Below are 25,018 nucleotides of genomic sequence, written 5' to 3'. Positions count from 1 at the left end.
ATAAACTGAGCATTGAGACGACCTTGATAAACTAAATATTAAAATATTCTTTGCAAAACGCGAACATAGACGATTCGGAATGAAATTTATTCCAAAAAACTGGTATATTAAAATTAATGTTAACCTGGCGTTTTGTGGCTTAAGTTTCAGGAATAGGCTGGTTAATCTCCAAAAGAATATAAATAACATTGTTAGTCTTCTAGAAAATTAACTTGCAGGCATTATAAACATTTTAATTATATGAATTGGTCTTATAGGTTTTTTCTAACCAGATAGCGCTACTAGTCCGAAAACAGCGAACCTGATTTTTGTGCATAGTATTCTTTGTACATTTCACTGTTTCTTAAAATCATATATACGCGAAGAACATACCTGGATAAAAGCAACAATTTAAAAATGAGTTGCTATTTGACAATAAAGACCGTGTCGAAAAATCAAAGCTACAATTAATCAAAAGTTAATCGCGTATATTCTAACGGAATTTCACGTCGAAGAAAACTGCTTGCTTTATATATATTTATAAATATATTTAGTTAGTTTGGTTGCACGTTGATATAAATTATATTGGTCCCCATAACGCTTAACTTGTTTTTCTAAATTCTATGTCTAGTCTACTCTCAGATGAAAATTTGCAGGAGTTTACTGCAGAGAATTTGCATAACCAATCACATTTTCAGTCGAAAATGTGCTGTTGTGGGGCAGACGAGTAACCCAGACCTTGGATACAGCTCTAAAAGAAAGCCTGCTGCAAATCGGGCGGGGCAATACGAACGCTTCCTACTCCGAGTTCCTGGCCATCAAATATCACGAATTTATTGACGTTAATTAATTAAAAAAAAATTCCGTTCGGGCTCTTGAGTTGCAAAAACATGCCCGAAGCACCTTCGACTGATTGAGGAAGAGAGTCCCCGCTCGCGCGCGTCACGTCACAAACATAAAACAACGACCTCCGCTAAAAAGTTGGTGAGAATCCTCTTCCGGTTCGTCGCTGTGGCAATTCGCAGAGCGGCCGGTTGTCATGGACACTCGGCAGAGCGCGGTCGTCGCTGCAAACGGGAGCTCCTCTCACCATGACCCAGAGATTGGCATTGCAAGGTAATGATATTTCGGATATTACAACCTTTTTCATTTGTTTTGAAAACTAGCTTTAAGAGAGTTAGGTGGAAGCCTTTGTCTTTAGTTGTGTCCTTCTTCCCACCTTAGCGGAAAGTAACCGTACGAAATCACAAGCGACTATTTCAATAAAAGAGAGGCTTGCACTTGTATGGCAAATGTTCACCGCTGTAACATATCATGAAGACTGTTACTGAATGTAGTCAGTGTTGTGTAGGAAACGGGACACCTACTTGTATACAAAGCTCCACGGACAATGGTAGAAAGATGTTAACACCTGTTTTAATTATTCTGGCTGCGGTTAAATATTATTCAGAGAGATCTTTTCGCTCTCAGGTTCCGCCTTGGGATCTTTTATATTCATTAGATTACACCTTACATAAAAAGGGTGCCTTTCTTCACTCCATCGGGATTGTGACTAGGTTTTGAGCTCAAGTCCCTTGAAGCCAGAACCTAGCAACAGGCGGTATTGGATACTCTTAAGATCCTTGTTTAGTCGTTTATGTGCATTATTTCTTGAGTTTCAGGAATTTATTTTTTTATCGTTTTGCCCCAGTTTTTGAGCAGTACCAGAAGGCCAGAACACACTTTGTACAAACAATTGCGGAACTTGCCACAAGGCCACAAAATATTGAAACTCTGCAAAATGCAGGTAAGGAAAATTTACGTTTTAGCTTTGAACACCTAGTACACTGTGGGGAAACCTAATATTTGATGAACATTTAAATGAAAAATGACCTTGTATTCTTTTAACGATTTGTATAAGGTTGCAATACTTTGGTTAAACTATATTGTCTTTAAATACATATTTGTGTGGGTAAAGAATATTGTAAGAAAATGTTCGAGGGTCTTCTGCCTACAATTTCCAGTTTATCGTTCATGAGATGCAGAATATAAATGCGCCTGGACACCAAACCATTAGCAAGGTAAAAAGCACACTCGCTTTTTCTGTTAAAGGTTTTGTGAGATAAACTGGAAGAGGTTGGAAATACACAACCTAGGAATGAGGAGAATGAGGTATGCAAGGCTCCCCACTCCCATTCTTTTTCAACAGGAGCACCATCAAGAGTGTCCCGTCTGGCTGCATCATCTTATGGTACCGAAGCTGTAAGTCCCTACAGAGGACAGTAAAAACAGCTGCGAGGATTGCTGTGGTTTCCCTCACCCCTACTGTATATTTGCCATTTATCAGGAGTGTTGTATATAAAGGTCCTGAAGCATTGTTGGGGAACCCTACCATCCATCCCACAATCTCATTGACCCACTACCATCAGGAAGGAGGTACAAGAGCATTAGGACTATGACTGACAGATTGGGTAACAGTTTCTTCTCCCAGGCTGTGACACTGATGGATACCCTTCCATCTCTGAGGTTTTGTCATTATGACTGTGCAATTTGCTGTTTATCTATGCTGCACTTCGTGTATTTTGAATGATATTTTATTAACTTATTTGTGGTAATAGTTTGTTTTATGTACTGCATGTGATTATATGCATTGTGGGTTCAACCGTGTTCTGGAGGAACGTTGTTTCATTTGGTTGTTCATCTGTAGAGTCAGATGACAGTAGACTTGAACTTGAATTTGAATCAGCTGGACAGAGAAACTGTTAATAGAGTTATAGAGAAGTACAGCACAGAAATGGGCCCTTTGAGTCATCTAGTCAATACCAAACCATTTAAACTGCCTGCACCAGGACCATAGCCTGTACCTATCCAAGCTCATCTTAAACATTGAAATTGAGCTCTTATGCACCACTTTTGCTGGCACTCATTTAACACTCTGATGAGCCTCTGAGTGAAGGAGTTTTCCCTCATGTTCCCCTTAAACTTTTCACCTTTCACCTTTAATCCATGACTTCTAGTTGCAGTCCCACCCAAAAAGCCTGCTTGCATTTACCCTATCTATGCTCATAATTTTGTCTACCTGTATCAAATCTTCTCTCAGTCTTCTATGTTCCAAGGAATAAAGTCCTAACTTATTCAGTCTTTCCTTGTAACTCAGGTCCTGCAGACCTGACAACATCCTTGTAAAATTTCTCTGTACTCTTTCTTTCAACCGTGTTTGAATCTTTCCTGTAGATCAGCGACCAACACTGCACTCAATTTTCCAAACTAGGCCTCACCAAAGTCTTGTATAATTTCAACATGACATTCTTTCTCCTGTACTCTGCTTGACTTATGAAAGGAGCCGAAAGCTTCTTTACAACCCTGTCTTCTTGTGACACCATTTTCAATGTATTATGGACCTGTTCTACCATGCTCCATTCTGTTCACTTTGTAAGACCTACCTTGGTTGATCCTACTGAAGTATAACACCTGACACATGTCTGCATTAAATTCCATCTGCTATTTTTCAATCCAATTTTTTCAGCTGCTTCAGATTCACTGCAAACCATGATAGCCTTCCTTGCTGTCCACTACACCCGTCTTCGTGTCATCTAATCTACTTAACCACATTATCATCTAGATCATTGAGATAGATGACAAACATCAACAGACTCAGCACTGATCCCTACAGCACACCACTATTCACAGGCCTCCAGTCAGAGAGGCAACCATCTACTACCACTCTCTGGCTTCTCCCACAAAACCAATGTCTAATACCTCATCCTGAATGCCAAGCGACTGAACCTTCTTGACCAACCTCCCATGTGGTACCTTGTCAAATGCTGTAGACAACATTCACTGCCTTGCCTTCATCCTCCTTTCTGGTAACCTCCTCGAAAAACTCTATAAGATCGGTTAGGCATGACCTACCATGTGTGAAGCCAAGCTGACAATCCTTAATCAATGCATGTTTATCCAAGTACTTGTATGTCCGGTCCCTTAGAATACTTTACAGTAACTCTCTCACTAATGATCTTAGGCTCAGTGGCTTATAAATTTACTGGTTTATTTTTAGTGCCTTAAACAGCACAACAACATTGCCGATTCTCCATTCCTCAGTTACCTCACGTTTCACTAAGGATGATTTAAATATCTCTGCTAGGGTCCCGGCAATTTCTGTACTTGCCTCCCGCAGGGTCTGAGGGAACACCTTGTCAGGCCCTGGGTATTTATATGTCCTGATTTGTCTCAGGACTGCAAACAAATCCTCTGTACTCTGTGTAGGGTCCATGATGTTGATGCTGTTTTTCCTCACTTCTGTGAACTTGGTATCCCTGCATCTTTTATTATGGCAAGCACAAACAAGCTTTGTACTCTCAACATTTCACATTTGAAGGCCTCCCACTTACCTGCCCAGAAAACAGCCTGTCCCAATCCACACTTGTCAGATCCTTTCTGATACCATCAAAATTGGCCTTTCTCCAATTTAGAATTTCAACTCGCAGACCAGACTGAACATTTTGCATATTTACTTTGAAAATAATGGCATTGTGATCACTAGATGCAAAATGTTCCCCTGTACAGACTTCTATCACCTGCCCTATCTCAATTCCAAATAGATCAAGTATCACACACTCTTTCTTTGGGACTTAGATGTACTAATTAAGGACACTTTCCTGAACATATTTGACAAACTCCATCCCGTCTAATCTTGTTAAGGTATGGGAGTCCCAGTCCATATGTGGAAAGTTAAAATCACCTACTATAACGATCTTCTGTTTCTTGCAATAGTTTGCTCCTCAGATTGATTTGCTCCCCTAAATCCCTCAGACTGTTGGGTGGTCTGTAATATAGCCCCATTAATGTGGTCATGCCTTTCTCATTTCTCAGTTCCGACCATGAATAAGGACAGAGCAGGGATGAGGAATGGTACTGAAACAATGAGATACAGATTGCTGCAAATATGATAATAAGACAATACTGGAAATTACCAGAAGGTTAAGCAACGTCTGCAAGAGAGGAAAAGCTATGCTAATTTTACAGGTTGATAACATTTCCATCAGAACTGGCTAGATTTGGAACATAGAACCGTACAACACAGTATGGTCCTTTGGCCTATATTGTTGTGCTGATTGATATGAACTTACTCCACTATGATTCCAACCCTTCCCTCTTTCACAGCCATAACTCTCCATTTTTCATCCATGTGCCTACCTAGATTTTTAAAAATATCCACCTTTTGCCAGCCTCTTCCTCCATCCTTGACAGTACATTCCAGGCACCTGCCACTCTCTGTGTAAAAGAAAAACCTATTTATGAAATGTCCCCTAAACTTTCCTCCACTCATCTTGAACAGATGGCTTCTGGTGTTGGCCATTGCTGACCTGAGGAAAAGGTGTTGTCTCTCCTTTATCTGTGCCTCTCATAAGCAAAGCCAAATGTTGGTTTAGAGCTTACAGTGTCTGCAGGCAGAAGATGGAAGGCTGAGTCTGTGAGTCTGGGCCAGTGACTGAGGTTGGAGGTGCAATATCTGAGAGTCTGGGATCAAGGTCTGGAGATGCAGAGGTGGCATGGAGTTTGATATCTATCTGTGTGTTTGAGAGGAGGGTGAGAAAGGTCATTGTTTTGCTGTTATTGTCTTGTTTTGCTCTGCTGTTGTTGCCTGTGTTGACTTGCTGAACATTGTGGATATGCTATGTTGGCTCCAGAATATGTGCCGATACTTGTAGGCCGTCTTTTGATGGGTTGGATGTTATTGCAAACAGTGCATGTTTATTGCAAACATTGTATGTTTCCATATACATGTAATAATTAAATATGAATCTTCCATTCATCCTTTATCCTCCTTGGTCTACCTAACACCTATCAACCCCTCTCCCTTTCCTCTTTATATCAGCTTTATTCCCTCTCCACTCTTAGTCCGGATGCAGTCTTCACCCAAAATGCCAGCACTTCCTTTCTGCCACAAAAACTGATTCTCCAGCAGTTTGTAATTTTGCTAAAGGAAACCATATTGTGAGTACTATCACTCTGCTGTGTTCACAGATGAGGCACTGCTCTACCTGAATGCTGTGAGGAGAATGTGTTGTAGGAGATGGAAGAGTGAACAAGAAATTTGCTGAGATAATCCTTTAGAATGGTGAGAAGAGAGGGAACGATTTGTCCAATAGTACCTCGTGGCTTCTTTCATCTTTGACCATTCCTTATCCTCTGTAGTTTCTGTTGTCTTCAATGTGATGCCATGCCCAGGAATATCTTTCCATTCCCTTTGCAGGTGCTGCCTGATGAGCTGAGTATTTCTAACACTTGCTGTTTTTCTTTAATGTTTCCAGCATCTGCAGTTTTGGGTTTTAGAAATTTTATGATACCTGATTCAAAGAACTGTGTTTCTGTACCCAAATGAAAGTTGATTGGATATGATCTCAGTAAGACATACAGAATTAGGAATGGAACTGACAGAATAGATTCTGAGAGTCTGTTTCACTGAGCTTGGATCTGATTCATGAAGACATTTTGTACCTAAATGAGCAAAGAAATCTTTACACAGATAATTGTAAGTGTTTTGGCAGTCTCTACCTCAGGACTGCAGGCAATAATTCAATGCACAAAATAAATGTGATATTGATAGATTTTTGGACGCAAGTCAGAGTGCTGATAAATATCATGCTTTTACTTGTGTTGTCTATCAGCCTCTGACCTATCTGTGCCCACCCTGGTCTAATTTAATAAATTTAAATGGAATTATGTCAACTGTTGATTTAACCAAGCTCATTTGTGTTATATAGTGGCTTCAGGTGGTAATAGTTCCAAAATATATTACAGTGACATAACCAGATAAAATTGACAACAGGGAAAGATGGAGACATTTGGCCAAGTGATTAAAATCATGGACAAAATGGTTAAAGACTTAGTTGTTTGGGGACTGATAACTTTTAAAATCTCATATAAGATGTTAAGTGGCTGAGAAAGGATAACCTAAAGCTCACCATTGTGAACCACTTTGGCTCAGAATTTCTAGGAGCAAGTAAGCCAATTGCACTAGCTGTTCTGTGCAGTAAATTCCAAACCTATCTGTTTGGATCTACTATCTGTTTGAGAACTTTGAGCCTCAGAGTAGTGTCCTTGGTCCTCCTTGCTTATGCACATACACAGAAACCGTAGAGCGTGGTCATGATGTCAATCAGTGCTGATGAAAGAAACTCCTCTAGGTACACGAGGCTTGCAAATGATAGGGCCTTGAACATGAGCAAAGCCTTAATTAGGGGTTCGAAGGCTGATTGTGTAGCTCAATTTTGCATAGGTCACTGCAGGGTTCAGAGGCAATTATGATTTTCCTGAGAAGGCTATTCTTTTGAGTACTTTTCTAAGTAATTGCTCCTATTTGCCCTGAAATCTTTGGGCTCCCAGAATGATGGCAGCTCCCTCAGCTAATTGCTTCCTCAACCAACAACATCTCATAGCCCTAATCCTGTTCCTGACTAATTCACCTCCAGATCCTCTTTTGAAACCAATACACCGATCCACTCTGATTCTTGGTCCTTTTTTTAAATTTTTTTTCCCAATTCCCGTGATCTTGTAAATCTCCTCTGGCGCTCTTTTACCTGGTTTATCCAGAGGTGCTGAATGGTGATTTCCTTTCTGCTTCCTGATGTTACCTTCAGCATAATTAGAAGCTCATCAGCCAGTTTGATTCCCTTCATCCATTACCCTAAGCAAATATAGCAAATGCTGAAGGATTGATTAACACACTGAAGTACTGAAAACTCTCAGTTCAGAACTCACTTTCAGTTAACCTGTTCTATTATAGTGATCATATTGTTTGGTGGATGGATGCCAGAGTGTAAAAATGTCTGAGCGTGTCCATTTCACAAAAAGCAGGACAAAACTAATTGAGCTAGTTACCACCCAACCAGTCTATTCTTGTTCATCAGTGAACGGTTGTAAGGTGTTCTGCCACTTAATTTGCAATAACATGTTAATCACTGCCCAGTTTTTTGCTTTCACCCATCTCACTTGGCTGTATCACTTTTCCAAACATAGACAAAGGAGGTGAATCCAGAGGTAAAATGAGAGTGACTTCAAAACAGCATTTAATTTAAATATGGCATTGAGGGACACTGAAGACATTATACATTGAGAGGAAAACACTCCAATGGTTGCAGTCAATCATTTCAGCCTCAGGGCATAATGACAGGAATTGCTTGGGACATGTTCCTAAGCACAACCATCCTCGATTGTTTCATCAATTGCCCGCCATCTTAAGATCAGAAGAGGGTATGTTTGCTGCTTCTCGTGTTACCACAATCCTGCTATTCTAGGTATCAACCTAATAAATCTTTTCTGCAAGTAAACCTTTCCTGAGGTGACCTGTATTGGATGTTAACTTTGTGATTCAGATAAAAGGGCACTTAGATCTTTCTGAACACCAGCGCCTTTCTTTAGCCCCCTGCATCATCTTCCTGGCCTACTTTATTATTGTTTTCCATTATCGGCAAAAGTTGTGGGTTTGGACGACTGAGGTGCAGCAATGATCACTGCTGGGGCCTACCTATTGAACAAGAGGGTAAAGAGTAATATAGTTGATACAGCTGACATTTGCCACGAGTGTGAGTAGGATAAATGCAGGCATCTATTCTTTTCTAATTAGTGGGACTCGGGGGAGAGGCAGTTTATTGAATGGGCAAGAAATTGTAGGAGGAATTTTATGTTGGAGAATGAGCTCTTCCACTTCTGTAGAAATTGAAAGATGTTGACATTATTTTATATGAACCTGTAAGTTATTGAGCAAAAAGCAGCCAGGAAGGCAAATGTATCAAAGGCTAAGGTACAAGTGGACATGAGTATATCAGTGAAGACACCATAGTTCAGTCATTAACTTTCTGATTTAAGAACACTCCTAGCAGTGTGCTTGTTTGAGGTCAGCACCAAGTGGCGAGAGATGGCAACCCTTGCGTCTTCTTCGACATTGGTTTTGATAAGCAGCCAGTGGGCCGCATTGTATTCGAGCTAAGGAGTGATGTTGTTCTAAAAACTGCAGAGAACTTCTGTGTGCTTTGTACCAAACCAGAGGGTGAGGGGTTTAAGGGATCAATTTTTCACCAAATAATTCCTGGCTATATGTGCCAAGGTGGAGATTTCACAAAAGGCAATGGCACAGGGGGCAAATTCATCTATGGTAACAAATTTCCAGATGAGAACTTCATACTCAAACATGAAGGAGAAGGTATACTGTCAATGGCAAATGCTGGGCTCAATACAAATGGATCACAATTTTTTATCCGTACTGCCCAAACTAGTTGGTTGGATGGAAAGCATGTTGTGTTTGGCCGTGTGGTAGAAGGCATGGATGTTGTAAAACAAATGGAATCAAAGCGACCACAGAGTGGAAAGACGAGTGTTACTGTTCACATTCTTCACTGTGGAACAACATGATGAGAACATTCTTACGGTGGCTGCTCAGTCTTTTTTCCATTGGTACATTGCAATGAAGGTGGCAAAATCCAAATCTCAAGTTGATTTGTGTAATCGTACATTTCCAAGTTACCTGAGGCTTTTGCCCAGGTTGGAGCCTAAACCATCAATTTTCAGTGATCTTTGGCAGTGCTTTGCCTTTAACTTTTACATGAGGTATAATGGAATTATTTGTTTATTTTAGCCTTGTACTAAAACACTTCTTTCAAATAAAATGTACATTTGCTCACCAAAAAAAACTTTGTGACTTTAAAAAAACACACCTTTCTTTATTCACTTTGTCTCTCCTCAAACTCTTGAAAGTTTAATGAAACCACTATAAATTCCCCTCTTAGCTTTCTGTACTTCAGTAGAAATGTAAGGAGTTTCAAGTCTCTACACACTAGTTATTCTACATTTGTATGCTCTTTCTGGCTTTTGTGGAAGTATTCTATTGGAGCTGTAGGTTGTATTCCTTGTTTTCGTCTGTTCAACAGAGGTACTCAATGAACTCAAATTCTAATGTTTTGTATTTTGGGCACAACTTGCTTATAATTCCAGTGAGAGACATCATTGCAGTGTGCGAGCCAACTGAAAAGAACAAGTCCTGCTGTGAGTGAGTTTTATTTGAGCCGTGAAAAAAATGGAGGTGTTAAGTGGAGTGGCCGTTGTTGCAATAGGCCATTGTTAGAGTGTGGGTGTTAGAGAATGTGAGAAGTCTTGTTCAACAAGCTTCAGTGAGAGCAGGCGCGGGCAAGCACAGGTGCAGGTTCTAAGTGAATTTCTATTGAGTTTTTTTTCTCTCTATTTGCACATAGCTAGTGCACTGAGATTGGGGCTAGAGTTAGTGTTATGTTCTTTTTCACGTGGGAGAATGGGGAGGTGAAAGTTAGGAACTACAGGGAGATGGTCATCCCTATTTTACAGGAAGCAGGTACCCAGGTGAGGGAAAGGGAATAGGCAGCTAGTGCAGAATACCCCATGGTCATCCTCCTCAATAACGAGTGTACTGCTTTGGATACTGCTGACTGACCTATCATGGGAAAGCTGCAGAGACTGGGTCTCTGGCACTGGGTTGGACTGTGGCTCAAAAAGGAAGAGAGCAGAAGAGCAGTGCTGTATTGATGGGGGATTCCATAGTTAAGGGAGCAGGACACAGTCTATAGAAGTAAGGTAGAGCAGCATCAACTTCATAGACACTATACAGATTACAGAGGAAGAGGTTTGTTGTCTTGAGGCAAATTAGGGTGGATAAATCCACAGGGCCTGACAAGGTGTTCCCTCAGACCATGCAGTAGGCAAGTGCAGAAATTACCGAGTCCATAGCAGAGATATTTAAATCATCCTTAGCAACAGGTGAAGTACTCAGAGGATTCAAGGATAGCCAATGCTGTTCCACTTTTTAAGAAAGGCTCTAAAAATAAACCAGGAAATTATAGGCCAGTGAGCCTTAGTGGGAAAGGATTCTGTGGACATGAAAGAGAGACCCAGATGGAATGTTGCCTCCTAAGTTTGAGGGTTAGAGATACTTCAGATCAGGTCCACAGCATTCTAAAGTGGGAGGGTGAATAGCTGGAAGTTGTAGTACATATTGGTACAGCAGCATAAGTAAAAAAAAAAGGGAGGAGAGTTGGGTAGAATATATATAGTATAGGGAGTTGGGTAGAAAACTGAAAAGCAGGACCTCCAGGATGGTAATCTTTGGATTGCTCCCTATTCCACATGTTATTGAGAGTAAGAAGAGAATGATTTAGCAGATGAATACATGGCTGAAGAATTGGTGTAGTGGGCAGGATTTCAGATTTCTGGATCATTGAGATCTCTTCTTGGGAAGGTATAACCTGTACAAAAGAGGTGGATTACACCTGAATCCAAGGAGGGCCAATAGCTTTGTGAGCAGGTTGGCTGGAGCTATTGGAATAGTTCAAGAAAATATGGCAAGGAGATGGGAACCAGAGTTATAGGGTTGAGGATGGGGCAATTGGTATCTAAGTAGATGCAGTGTGTAGTGAGGCTGTGAGGAAGGACAAGCAGATGGTAGGGCAAAATTACAGTGAGTGGGATGAGTTGAAGTGTAACAGCAAAATTGAAAAGGGTGATGAATACAGGATTGAAAGTGTTACTTGACTAAACACAGTACTATATGGAATAAGGTAGATTATCTTGTAGCTCTGTTAGAGATTGGCAGGTATGACGTTGTGGGCACCACTGAGACGGCTGAAAGATAATAGATGGGAGCTTAACATCCAAGGACATGCATTGTCTTGAAAGAATAGGCAGGTAGGCAGAGGAGGTTGGGTGGTGCTTTTGGGGAAAAATGAAATCAAATTCATAGAAAGAACAGATTGGAAGATTTAGGATCCTTGTGGAAAGAGTTAACGAATGATTTGGGAAGGCTATTTTCTGGCAAAAATGTACTTGGTAAGTGGGAGGCCTTCAAAAGTGAAATTTTGAGAGTACAAAACCTGGATGTGCCTGTCAGAATAAAAGATAAAGATAATGGGTGTAGGGAACCTTGGTTTTCAAGAGATATTGAGACCCTGGTTAAGCAGGTAGGAACAAATGGGGTGCTTATGGAGTATAAGAAATACATGAGAACAACTAAAGATATCAAGAGGGCTAAAAGAAAGAACACACACAAAATGCCGGAGGAACTCAGCAGGCCAGACAGCATCTATAGAAAAGGGCAAACAGTTGATGTTTTGGACCAAGACCCTTCATCAGGATTGGAGTTGGGAAGTCAGAGTAAGAAGGTGGGTAGTGAGAAGGAAGAAGTACAAGGTAGTAAGTAATAGTTGAAACTGAGTGGGGGAAGGGATGAAGGGTGAAGTAAAGAACTGGGAAGTTGATTGGTGAAAGAGATAAAGGGCTGGAGAAGGGGAAATCTGATAGGAGATGACAGAAGGTCAAGAAGGCATGAAGTTGCCTAAGCAAACAAGGTGAAGGAGAATCCTAAGGGATTCTACAAATCTGTTGAGTAAAAGGATTGCAAGGGTTAAAATTGGTTCACTGGAAGATCAGACTGGTGATTCATGTCTGGAGCCAAAAGAGATGAGGGGAGATCTTAACTAATTTCTTAGCATCTGTATTTACTCAGGAAAATGACACAGTCTATAGAAGTGAGGTAGAGCAGCGTCAACTTCATGGACACTATACAGATTACAGAGGAGGAGGTTTGTTGTCTTGAGGCAAATTAGGGTGGATAAATCCGCAGGGCCTGACAAGGTGTTCCCTCAGACCCTGCAGTAGGCAGGTGCAGAAATTGCCATAGCAGAGATATTTAAATCATCCTCAGCAACAGGTGAAGTATCCAGAGGATTCAAGGATAGCCAATGCTGTTCCACTGTTTAAGAAAGGCTGTAAAAATAAACCAGGAAATTATAGGCCAGTGGGCCTTAGTGGGAAAGTTATTGGAAGATATTCTGAGGGAACTGATATAGAAGTATATGGAAAAGAGTACAGTTAACATTTCAGGCTGAAACGTTGATTGTACTCTGTTCCATAGATGCTGCCTAGGCTGCTTAGTTCCTCTAGCACTTCGTGTGTGTGTGTGTTGCTTGGATTTCCAGCATTTGAAGATTTTCTCTTGTTTGATTTAAGTATTTGAATAGACATGGACTGATTAAGGATAGTCAGCATGGCTTCATGCATGGTACATCAGGTCTAACCAATCTTACAGAGTTTTTTGAGGAAGTTACCAGGAAAGTGGATGAAGGCAAGGCAATAGATGTTGTCTTCATGGACTTTAGCAAGGGTAGTTGGGCAGGAAGGTTCAGTCACTCAGTATTCAGGATGAAGAATTTGACATTGGTTTTGTGGGAGAAGCTAGAGAGGGGTTGCCTCTCTGACTGGAGGCCTGTGAATAGTGCTGTGCTGCAGGGATTGTTGCTGGGTCTGTTGTTTGTCATGTATATCAACGATCAGGATAATAATGTGGTTAACTGGATCAGCAAATTTGTGGATAAGATGATAAAACTTTATTTATCCCAAAGGAAGCTATTGTTGCAGGGTGGCTCAGTCAGAAATAAACACTTTAAAATACAAAATGTAAGCAATGAGGTACGAGAAAGAATACAAAATGCGCTTACAAAGTAGTAGTGCAAAATACAGATGTGCAATGAAACCATATACTTGTAGACTTGAGGATTTGTTGTAGAGTCTTGTGGCCACTGGGAGAAAGGATCTCCTATGGTGTTCAGTGGTGCACTTTGGTGGAATAGGTCGGTTACTAAAAGTGCTCCTCTTTTTGTTGAGTATGTCATGGAAGGGGTGAGAGGGATTGCCCATAATGCCCCATGGCTTCTGCAGTATCCTCCTCTCAGACACTGCCACCAGGGAATCCAGTTTCACCCCTGGAAAAAAAACAGTCTTCCTAACACCAAGATTACAGGAACGATACCAGCATTCTTGCACAAGGCTAAGAGCAGGAATAAAGGGAGCCTTTTCAGGTTGGCTGCTAGTGACTAGTAGTGTTCTGCAGTGGTCAATGTTATGGCCACTTTCCTTCAAGTTCTATGTTAATAATTTGGATGATAGTCCTCATCCTGGTGGGATGGGAAACTTGATTGGATGAGAACTAATCAGTCAGGAGGGATGGACTATGGGGGTATAAATATCACTGGACTAGACCTGCACAGGCATTATTCCTGATGAAGATGGCAGAGTTTGTCATTGAAACATCAGTTCTCCTTGATACCTGTGCCTGGCTGGAAGCCTGAGAAGAGTTTATTGGTTCAAAAATTCCCTCTGTTTGCCTTTTACCTTTTAAACCTCTGCCCTCTGGCATTCAGCTATGTGGAAAAGTTTCTCAATTTTAATCCTTTCTATGCCCTTGACCTCTGCTGCTGTGAGGGAAAAGAAGGTCAGCCTTTTCAGCCTCTTTATGATCTCAGGCAACTCCTTTTTGAATTTCCTGCACCCTGTCCAATATAAATCCTTTATATGTAGGTAATACTCTAGCTTTAACCAACGTTTTATAAAATTATACTATAACCTACTTTGTCTAGTATTATATGCTCTGCGTAATGAAGGCAAGTATCAGCTTTCCTTGTTCATTACCTTACTCATCTGTGCTACCACCTTCAGAGATCATTAGACTTGAACACCAAGGTCCCTCTGGTTCTCAGTACTCTTTAGGAACCTACAGAAATTGTGTATGCCTTATCTGTATTAGTCTCCCCAAAATGCATCACATCATGTTTACCAGAATTAAATTCCATCTGCCATGCTCTGCACACATACTAAATGAGTATCATATTGTAGGCAATGAGTACCTCCTCACTATTGACAATAGCAACAGCTTTTGTGTCATTTATGAACATGTTAGTCATTCTTCTTGCATTCATATTGAAATTGTTAATGCACGTAACAGTTGGAGTCATCATTGGTCACAGGCTTTCAATCATAATACAAAAAACTCCCAATTGTCACATCTTTCTATTGCGAGAAGCCAATTTTGTCTCAGTTTGCCAGCCTTGAATTCATCTAAATATTTGGCAGAATCTGCCATCAGTGACTTTGTCAATGGTCTTATTGAAGTCCATATGTACTATATCAACTTTACAGCTCTAATCTTTAAAAATTTGTTACTACTTCAAACAGTAATCAATTGGTCAGATAGGATCTCCCCAAAATCATCCTAACTTAGTTTAATCAAACCGTCTTTTCAAATAAGGATTAAATTTTTTTTTTCCAAATTTTTCCAATAACTTCCCTGCCACTGATGACATACTCATTGGCTTGCAGTGCCTAATTTATCTCTGCTGCCCTTCTTGAATAGAAGTACTATATTCACTGCCTTGTAGAACCTCATCCATTAAGAATTTAAAGTAATATACCAAGTACTCCAGGAATGTTCTGCTTTAACAGCCTGTTGAGCAACCTCAACAGGCCGTGGAGATTAATTCACACTTAATCCTGATACCACATCTAATTCTTTTTTTAATGATCATGTTCTAAAATTTCAGAACATCATTTTCCCAGAAATAGGAGCCCCATTCCTTAAATTTTAATTTTCATTGTAGATTGAAGAAAAACTTTTTTAATTGTCTTATTCATTTCCCTTTTATTTCACTTCTTCTGTATTGTTAATTATGTATACTGTTATAACAGTGCATAACTTCTTTGAAGAAATAACAAGCAGGGTAGACAAAGGAGAATTAGTTGATGTTGTGTACTTGGATTTTCAGAAGGCCTTCGACAAGATGCCACACATGAGGATGCTTAACAAGCTACGAGCCCATGGTATTACAGGACAGATTCTAGCACGGATAAAGCAGTGGCTGATTGGCAAGAGACAAAGAATAGGAATAAAGGGAACTTTTTCTGGTTGGCTACTGGTGACGAGTGGTGTTCCACAGGGGTCTGTGTTGGGACCAATTCTTTTTATGTCAGTGATCTAGATGATGGAATTGATGGCTTTGCTGCAAAGTTTGCAGACTATATAAAGGTAGATGGAGGGGCAGGTAGTTTTGAGGAAGTAGAGTGGACTGACAGATCAGATGAATGGACAAATAAATGATAGATGGAATACTGTGTTGGGAAGTGTATGGTTGAGGAAATGAAAGGGTTGACTATTTTCTAAGTGGAGAGAAAATACAAAAAACTGAGGCGCAAAGGGATTTGGGAGTCCTTGTGCAGGATTCCCTAAAGGTTAATTTGCAGGTTGAGTCTGTGGTGAGGAAGGCAAGTGCAATGTTAGAATTCATTTCAAGAGGACTAGAATATAAAAGCAAGGATGTAATGTTGCGACTTTATAAAACACTGGTGAGGCCTCATTTGGATATTGTGGGCAGTTCTGGGCCTGTTATCTTAGAAAAGATATGCTGAAACTGGGGAGGGTTCAAAGGAGGTTCACAAAAATGAAGCCAGGACTGAATGGCTTGTCATTTGAAGAGTGTTTGATGGCCCTGGGCCTGTGTTCAGTAGATTTCAGAAGAATGAGTGGTGACCTCAGAAGAATGAGGGGTGACCTCATTGAAACCTATTGAATGGTGAAAGGCTTTGATAGGAAATATCTTATCAACTTCCACTCTGTGGTGGGAAAGTTCATAACCAGAGGACACAGCCTCAGAATAGAGGGACGTCCTTTTAGAACTGAGATGAGAAGGAATTTCTTTAGCCAGAGAATGGCGAATCTGTGGAATTCTTTGCCACAGAAAGCTGTGGAGGCCAAGTCTTTGTGTATATTTAAGGCAGAAATTGATAGATTCTTGACTGGTCAGGTTATGAAGGGATATGGGGAGAAGGCAGGAGATTGGGCCTGAGAGGAAAAATGGATCAGACTCGATGGGCCAAATGCCCTAATTCTGCTTATGGTCTTGAAATGTTATCATGCAATAAATATTTGAACCTTTACATTATTCTTGAATGGCTGTGTGTTTACTTCAGTCTGCTATCATTTTCCTGCTGGTATGGGACCCAGAATGGCAAACTAAAATGTACCTTCAGCTGCTGTAGCATAAAAGCCCACAAAATTGGGGAGTAGTAAGCAGGGTGCTACTGATTTTTTTTTTAAAGAGCCTAGAAGTTAGAACATAGAAAACCTACAGCAGAATACGGGCCCTTCGACCCACAAAGTTGTGCCGAACATGTCCCTATCTTAGAAATTACTAGGGTTACCTATACCCCTCTATTTTCCTTTTTTTTAAATTGGTTTTTTTATGCATTGTCTACGCACTACAGATAAGGAAAAACCCCAAACCAAAATGAAGAAAATTAATACAGTGCAAAAATAAACATACAATAATAATATAATACAAAAAAGATCATTGAGAAAGCACCCAAATCGAAGTCATGTAAAGTTAGTATCCTCTCCAAGCCCCACAACAAAAAAAACTCCAGACCAACCACAACACAATATAGAGAATATAAATCAGGACATTCAAACCCCCAAAACTGTAGATACACTTGAAAACAGAAGATAATAATGCCTACTACCAAAAAAAAAGAGCTGAAAGCAAGGGACCGAAAAAAAAAAACCTTAATTAAGAGGAAGGTTATGAAAGTACTCAATAAAAGGTCCCCAGACCTTATGGAACTTTATATCTGAATTAAGAACTGAATAATGAATTTTTTCAAAGTCTAAGCAGGACATAATATCATCAAGCCATTGAGCATGTGTGGGCGGGGCAACATCTCTCCATAGGAGGATTAAACGTCAGCCAGGAGAGAAGCAAAAGATAATATTTGACACTTAGTCGAACTCAAATGTATATCTGTCTCACCAAAAAACCAAACAAAGCAATTAAAGGGTTAGGTTCTAAGTGGTGATTCAGAATAAAGGATAAAGTTATGAAGATATCTTTCCAAAATTTCTCTAAGCTAGGACAGGACCAGTACATATGAATAAGAGAGGCCTCGCCCCTTTTGCATTTATCACAAAGAGGACTAATATCAGGGTAAAATCGAGATAATTTAGATTTAGACATATGGGCTCTATGAACAATCTTAAACTGTAAAAGGCAATGGCGAGCACAAAGAGAGGTTGAATTAACCGATTTGAGAATAGAGTCCCAAGTCTCATCAGATAAAGAGATATTTAAATCATGCTCCCAAGCCATTCTAATTTTTATCCACAGGGACACGCCGCAAGAATGCTAATTTATCATGAATAAATTATATTAAACCTTTACCCAGTGGATTAATAGAAAGAAATAAATCCATAACATTTTTCTCAGGCATTTCAGGGAAGTTAGGAATTAGAGGATTAATAAAGTGTCTAATTTGGAGATATCTAAAAGAAAATGGGCATTAGGCAGATTGAACTTAGCAGAGAGCTGTTGAAAAGATGCGAAGCGACTATCGATAAAAAGATCTTCAAAATGTCTAATGCCCTTTCTATACCAATCATGGAATGTTGAATCATACATAGTAGGTAAAAAAAAAAAAGGTGATTATGTAAGATAGGACTAGAAAAGGAAAAAAAAATAGAAACCATAACATTTCCTAAACGGAGCCCATATTCGCAAAGTGTGTCTAACAAGAGGATTAACAATTAGTCTAGACAAACTACTAGGGAGTACAGAGCCAAGAAGTGCAGAAATAGATAAATCTTCAGTGGAACTCAACTCCATTGCCACCCAATTAAGGCACTCGGGTTGGCCATGGAAAAAAGACCAAAAGGTAGCACAACGTATATTGGCTGCCCAATAATATAAACGAAAGTTAGGTAAAGCCATGCCACCCTCTTTTTTAGAGTTTTGAAGATAAACTTTATTAATTCTGGAATGCTTATTCTTCCACAGATATGACAAAATAATAGAGTCTAAGGAATCAAAAAAAGTTTTAGGAATAAAAATTGGGATTGATTGAAATAAATATAAAAATTTAGGGAGAACATACATTTTAACAACATTAATACGACCTACCAAGGACATAGGTAGAGGTGACCATTGTGACAGACTCTGTTTTGTAGTATATAAAAGATTGGCAAAATTTTCACGAAAAAATCTTTAAACTTCCTTGTAACTGTAATCCCAAGATAAGTAAATTGATTATGAACTACTTTAAAAGGGAGGTCACGAAATGCTAATTCTTGTGCTTCTTTATTAATTGGGAAAAGTTCACTCTTATGTAAATTAAGTTTATAGCCAGAAAACTGGCTAAACTGATCAAGAAGTGAGAACATTGGAGGTAAGGATGTAGATGGATTTGAAAGAAAAAGTAATAAGTCATCAGCATAAAGAGAAACTTTATGCTCAACACCCCCCCTCCAAATCCCGGTCAATTCAGGACAGCTTTGGAATGCTGTCGCCAAATAGCCAAATCAAAGAGAAAGGGACTTAAAGGGCATCCTTGACGGGTGCCACGTTTGAGGTTAAATAACTGGGATTTCTGAAAATTAGTCAAAACAGAGGCAGTAGGACACAGATACAGCAATTTGATCCAAGAGATAAACTGCAAAAAGGTAGTTCCACTCTATATGATCAAATGCTTTCTCCACATCGAGGGAAATAACACATTCAGGAATCCCAGTTGAAGGTGAATATAAAATGTTAAATAAACGCCGAATATTAAAAAAAGGAAGACGGTTTTTAATAAAACCAGTTTGATCATCAGAAATAATAGAGGGAATAACAGTTTCTAACTATTTTCCTAAGCTCCATGTACCTATCCAAAAGACTCTTAAAAGACCCTATCATATCCGCCTCCAACAGCCCATTCCATGCGCTCACCACACTCTGTGTTTTAAAAAAAAAACCAACAACTTACTCGACATCTCCTCTGTACCTGCTTCCAAGCACTGTAAAACTGCCCTTTCATGCTAGCCATTTCAGCCTTTGTACACCATGGTCCCTGTACCCTACCATAACTTCCCTGTCTCATTGGAACATAGCTACGCAGAACTCCACACAAATATCCCCTGAACATTTGCCACATTTTCTCCGTACCTTTCCCTGAGAACATCTGTTCCCAATTTAAGCTTCCAAGTTCCTGCCTGATAGCCTTATAATTCCCCTTACTCCAATTAAACACTTTTCTAACTTGTCTGTTCCTATCTCTCTCCAATGCTATTGTAAAGGAGATAGAATTATGATCACTTTCTCCAAAATGCTCTCCCCAGAGAAATCTGACACCTGACAAGGTTCATTTACCAATACTAAATCAAGTACAGTCTCTCCTCTTGTAGGCTTATCTATATATTGTGTCAAGAAATCTTCCTGAACACACCTAACAAGCTCCACCCCATCTAAACCCCTTGCTCTAGGGAGATGCCAATCGATATTTGGGAAATTAAAATCTCCCATCACGACAACTCCACACCTTTCCAGGATCCTGGAGCTACTCCTCGATATCCCTGAGCGGCCTATAAAAAACATGCATTAGCGTTATTGACCCCTTCCTATTCCTAACCTCCACCCACAGAGACTCCGTAGACAATCCCTCCATGATGTCCACCTTTTCTGCAGCCGTGACACTATCTCTGATCAACAGTGCCACACCCCCACCTCTTTTGCATCCTTCTCTGTCCTTTCTGAAACATCTAAAACCCAGCACTTGAAGTAACCATTCCTGTCCCTGAGCAATCCATGTCTCTGTAATGGCCACCACATCATATCTCCAAGTACTGATCCATGCTCTAAGCTCATCTGCTTTGTTCACAATACTCCTTGCATTAAAATAGACACATCTCAAACTTTCAGTCTGAGCATGTCCGTTCTCTATCACCTGCCTATCCTCCCTCACACACTCTCCAAGTTTTCTCCATTTGTGAGCCATTTGCCTCTTCCCCAATCTCTTTAGTTCAGTTCCCACCCCCCCAACAATTCTAGTTTAAACTCTCCCCAGTAGCCTTGGCGAACCTCTCCACCAGGATATTGGTCCCCCTGGGATTCAAGTGCAACCTGTCCTTTTTGTACAGGTAACTCCTGCTCCAAAAGAGGTCCCAATGATTGAGAAATCTGAATCCCTGCCTCCTGCTCCAATCCCTCAGCCACGCATTTATCCTCCACCTCAGTCTATTCCTATACTCACTGTAACATGGCACAAGCAGTAACCCCGAGATGACTACCTTTGTGGTCCTGCTTCTCAACTTTCTTCCTAACTCCTTGTACTTTGTTTTCAGGATCTCTTCCCTTTTCCTACCTATGTCACTGGTACCAATATGTACCATGACCTCTGGCTGTTCTCCCTCCCACTGCAGGATATCGTGGACGTGATCTGAAACATCCTGGACCTGTTATAACTAATATTCAAAAGCAACTGTTCTGTAGCTATTAAATGGTTCTGATTTAAATGCCTGTGTTAACTTCATTCTTGTACCTCTTATCAATTTAGAATACAGGCCTTTAAGCTTTTTTTATGCAAATTTATTCTGAAAACCATTTTCCTGTGTTCCCACTTCAGTTATCTGCTTATTATAAAGATGTAGATTATTTATTAACTTTTTCTGAAGTATTTATCGTCCTCAATTGCCCCTTTATCCATGAATTTTATTCATATTTTTGAAGATTTCTATTTGCTAGCTAACATTTTTGCTCGCTTAATTTGACCTGACCCCTTTTATTTCACCATGAGTTTAGCATTCTAATCGAGCACTTCTAATTCCTGTATTGAGCCTGTTCATCATTTCATTTCATTCTTGCTTCAGTTTTGATTAAGTACTTGTGAATACAAATACACATCACTCAGCTGTGACTTGGTTTTTTTGAAAGACTCATTTATTTATTTTAATTGTTTCTTAAATTTTTGGTATCCTTTCTTTTATACATCAGCAATTTATTTTTGTATTTCCTGGAACCTTAAAGTCAACCTCCTTTCCTTGTTAGAGGAGTTTCTTACCAGTTATTTTGTCAGAATTTGGCCTTCTAATTGTAAAACTCTGTTAATTCTATTCTTCTCTTTTACATTAATTTGCAAAACTGGCACTCAGTTGTAACAGTAATTTTCTGATGATAAAGAAAGAACTAGGAGTCTCTACCTTCTTACAAAAGGCAGTCACAAACGAAAGAGGGAGTATAAACAAATGTTAATATAGAATTTAGCCTAGTATAGGCCCTTCGGCCCATGATGTTGTGATGATTTTTTTTTAACCCATTCTAAGATCATTCTAAACTTTATTTCCCATATAGCCCTCCATTTTTCTTTCATCTATACAGAAATCTTTTAAATGTACCTAATGTATCTGTCCCTACCACCACTCCTAGTAGCACTTTCCAAGTAATGAAAAAATAAAAAAAATAAAAAAAAACACCCACCTCTTGCTTTTACTCTAAGCATTCCTGCAATTACCTTAAAATTATGCCACCTTGTATTAGCCATTTCCACCCTGGGCTAATGTCTGGCTGTTCACTCTATCTATGCCTCTTATCATCTTGTGTAACTCTTTTAAATCAATTCTTATTTTCCTTCGCTCCAAAAAGAAAAGCCCTAGCTCACTCGACCTATTCTTATAAGACATGCTCTCTAATCTAGGCAGCATTCTGGCAAATCTTCTTTGCACTGTCTCTAAAGTTTCCAATTCCTTCTTCTAAAGAATCGACCAGAAATGAACATGATACCCCAAGTGAAATGTTTCTGTTCACCCTGTAGATTAGCTCTTTTCCCATCAGTGAAGGCAGATACTGGTGATGAAATTTACTACTGCTCTCAGTATGTTGCCTTTGATCTTTGAAAGAAAAATCTCAAACCTGGCAAAAAGTATGTAGTCCATTGGGCTGTAGTGATTCCTGTCTTCCTGTAAGCTGCAGAGACATTGACTTCCTGTAGTAGACAATTATGCGTGTCTCTTCAAAATCCTTCGTTTTATCTGTTTTATCATGGACATGTCTCTGAAAAATCTACAGATCACCAAAACTTTGATTGCATTCAGTCTGATGAGTTGGTTGTATCAATTGCATACCCAATACAAGGTTTTCAAAATGGACACACCAGTCCAAGCTTCACAATAGCAAGAAGCTAGCAGAAGAATAAAAGAACCACTTCAACAATGTTTTAAAGGTTCCATGGACATAGAAAGTAACATCCTATTCACTTGTAGAAATTCTTGATCAGTGACTGAGCAAAATTGGGATGAAACATCCACAATGGTACAGGAAACCGTGAATCTCTTCAGCAACGCTTCGAAACCCAGCAAAAGCAGCAGAAAGATTTTGAAGCCCCTATGCTATTCTCTCTTAATTGTTATGCATTTCCTAGCCTACATGTAGTAGAGTCTGCAAATCCGATATTTACCTCAACTTGTCAGTCATCTGCAACACTAAGAGATTACTGAATAATCACTGCTGCTTAATTCTCTGCTGGGGTTTCAGGCCACTATCTTCAAATAAGTTTTTTATTGGACTGTCAATGTCTGTGAAGCAATGAATCTACATTAACTTATTCTCATGATAAAACAGCCAGAAGATATAGTAATTTACAGTATTAGATTTAGTCAAGTGGTACTGGAATTCTCAATCTTTGGAGCACTGTTGTTGGTATTTTGAAAATTGCATAGCCAACATATTATATTGCAATATTTTTCAGTACAAGGAGCTTTCCTAAAAAATTGTGTTTATGAATCAGAATGTAGTAAATTACAATTGACCTAACCCACATTATGCATGATAGAATGCATGCGTTCAAAAACCTTTGACCTGAGAATCCCCTCAAGTAGGCCGTATTTGCTATTCACTTAACTTTGGTTTTTGTGATGAAACAAACCTTTTTGTAAATTTGATGACTTTTTGTCTGTTTTTGTCACAAGTGTATTCTGTCCTTATGATTACCAGAAGATGTGAAATAATGGCTAAAGGTTTTAAGTGACATGGTAGAGTACAGTAACTTTGCAGCTTGAGGAATGTGGACTTAAACATACATTTTACCACTTTACTGCAGATACATTTAAGTGTTTAATGCTGCATGAAATCTGCTTTTCCTGATTGGCCTCTTTATAGTTGTTGCAGTGGTTGTTGAACATTTGGAACATCTTTAGGATCTGAAAGATATTTTATCATTGCAGAAAATAATCCACCAGTTTCTTTTCCATTCATGGTGTTGCAAGACAAGAGCTCAAGATTAGCCCAGACTGAATAAGATGTAGATTAAAATACATCAAAAGTAGGTTGTGTTTCTTTGAAAGTAAGTTGAAAAAATATCTGGTTACACAAATAATTGATTATTGTATGGAGAAATACTGATATAACTAATCAATACTGTACAGAATATTCCAATTTTGGCAATACCACATCTTGGGGTTCATTGCTGAAATAGTATAAATCTATTCTAATAAATTATTTTTGATGTGGATCTGATTTTCACTTGGAAAACTGATCTTCTTTGTGAAATGACCATGCATGCTCAGTTTTGCCGAGGATGCAAAGTTAGCTTTTGACTGAATCAACCTACAACTAAGACACCAAACAAAAGTGGGACAAAGTCATTTGATCCCTCTAGGCTATTCCTCCACCAAAGAAGATGATGAATGATCTTTGGCTTCACTGCCATTTTCCTGTACTAGCTTCATACCCCTCAATTCCATTTAATGCCTGAAAATGTAAAGATCTCTGTCTTGAAAGTACTTAGTGATTCCAAGATCCCTTTTTTGTATAGAGAATTCCAAATATTCAGTAAACATCTTGACATGTCCTGAATAGCCATCTAAGACTGTGACTCTTGGTTCTTGACACCTCGCCAGGGAAATAACATCCTGCAAAATTTTATTATCTTTCAATGAAACCTCTAATTCTTCTGAACAGGTCTGTTAATCACAAATACTGGTCAGTCCAGATGAAGAGTCCTAACCTGAAACGTTGACTGTCCTTTTCACTCAACAGATGCCAATCCATTGAGGTTCTCCATCATCTTGTTTATTGCTCCAAATTCTAGTTTCTCCATTCCTTTGTATCAGAATTAAAGCCCATCAAGTTCACTAGTGTCTTTGAGGAAAGTAAATTTGCCATTCCGCAATTAGGTTTTCAGCATCTGGGTTGGCAGTCTTGCCAGCCGACATGCACATGTCAAGAACAAATACATTTAGTAAAAGACTATTACTCTTATCTATAATCTTTTTGCATTGTACAAACTGTCTTCCTAATTGATTTTTTGTACTTGGATGTTAGCTTTCAGTGAACCCTGTACAAAGATAGCCAAGAAACTTAGCACCAACAATTTTCATATTTCACAATTTTTTAAAAAAGTACTTTGTTTT

At 39.3% G+C, this 25,018-nt stretch overlaps 2 protein-coding genes across 2 annotated transcripts in view; both read left to right on the top strand.

Annotated features, from left to right (window-relative positions):
- spag6 (sperm associated antigen 6) overlaps positions 1 to 25,018 on the top strand; it is a 140,325-nt gene that overhangs the window by 665 nt on the left and 114,642 nt on the right. The window contains exons 2-3 of the mRNA XM_059972100.1: positions 611 to 1,095; positions 1,670 to 1,765. Of these exons, the coding sequence (XP_059828083.1) occupies positions 1,071 to 1,095; positions 1,670 to 1,765 (121 nt within the window). The 5' untranslated portion in view covers positions 611 to 1,070. The remainder of the gene's footprint in view (positions 1 to 610; positions 1,096 to 1,669; positions 1,766 to 25,018) is intronic.
- Positions 1,998 to 9,372, top strand: LOC132394935 (peptidyl-prolyl cis-trans isomerase-like). Its single transcript, XM_059971282.1, has 2 exons — positions 1,998 to 2,039; positions 8,863 to 9,372. The coding sequence occupies exons 1-2, from the start codon at positions 1,998 to 2,000 to the stop codon at positions 9,370 to 9,372; spliced, it is 552 nt and encodes a 183-aa protein (XP_059827265.1).

This window comes from Hypanus sabinus, chromosome 6, assembly GCF_030144855.1.
Source record: "Hypanus sabinus isolate sHypSab1 chromosome 6, sHypSab1.hap1, whole genome shotgun sequence".
NCBI lineage: Eukaryota > Metazoa > Chordata > Chondrichthyes > Myliobatiformes > Dasyatidae > Hypanus > Hypanus sabinus.
The sequence above is the reverse complement of the archived record's forward strand: the minus strand, read 5'-3'. Positions and strand labels throughout refer to the sequence as shown.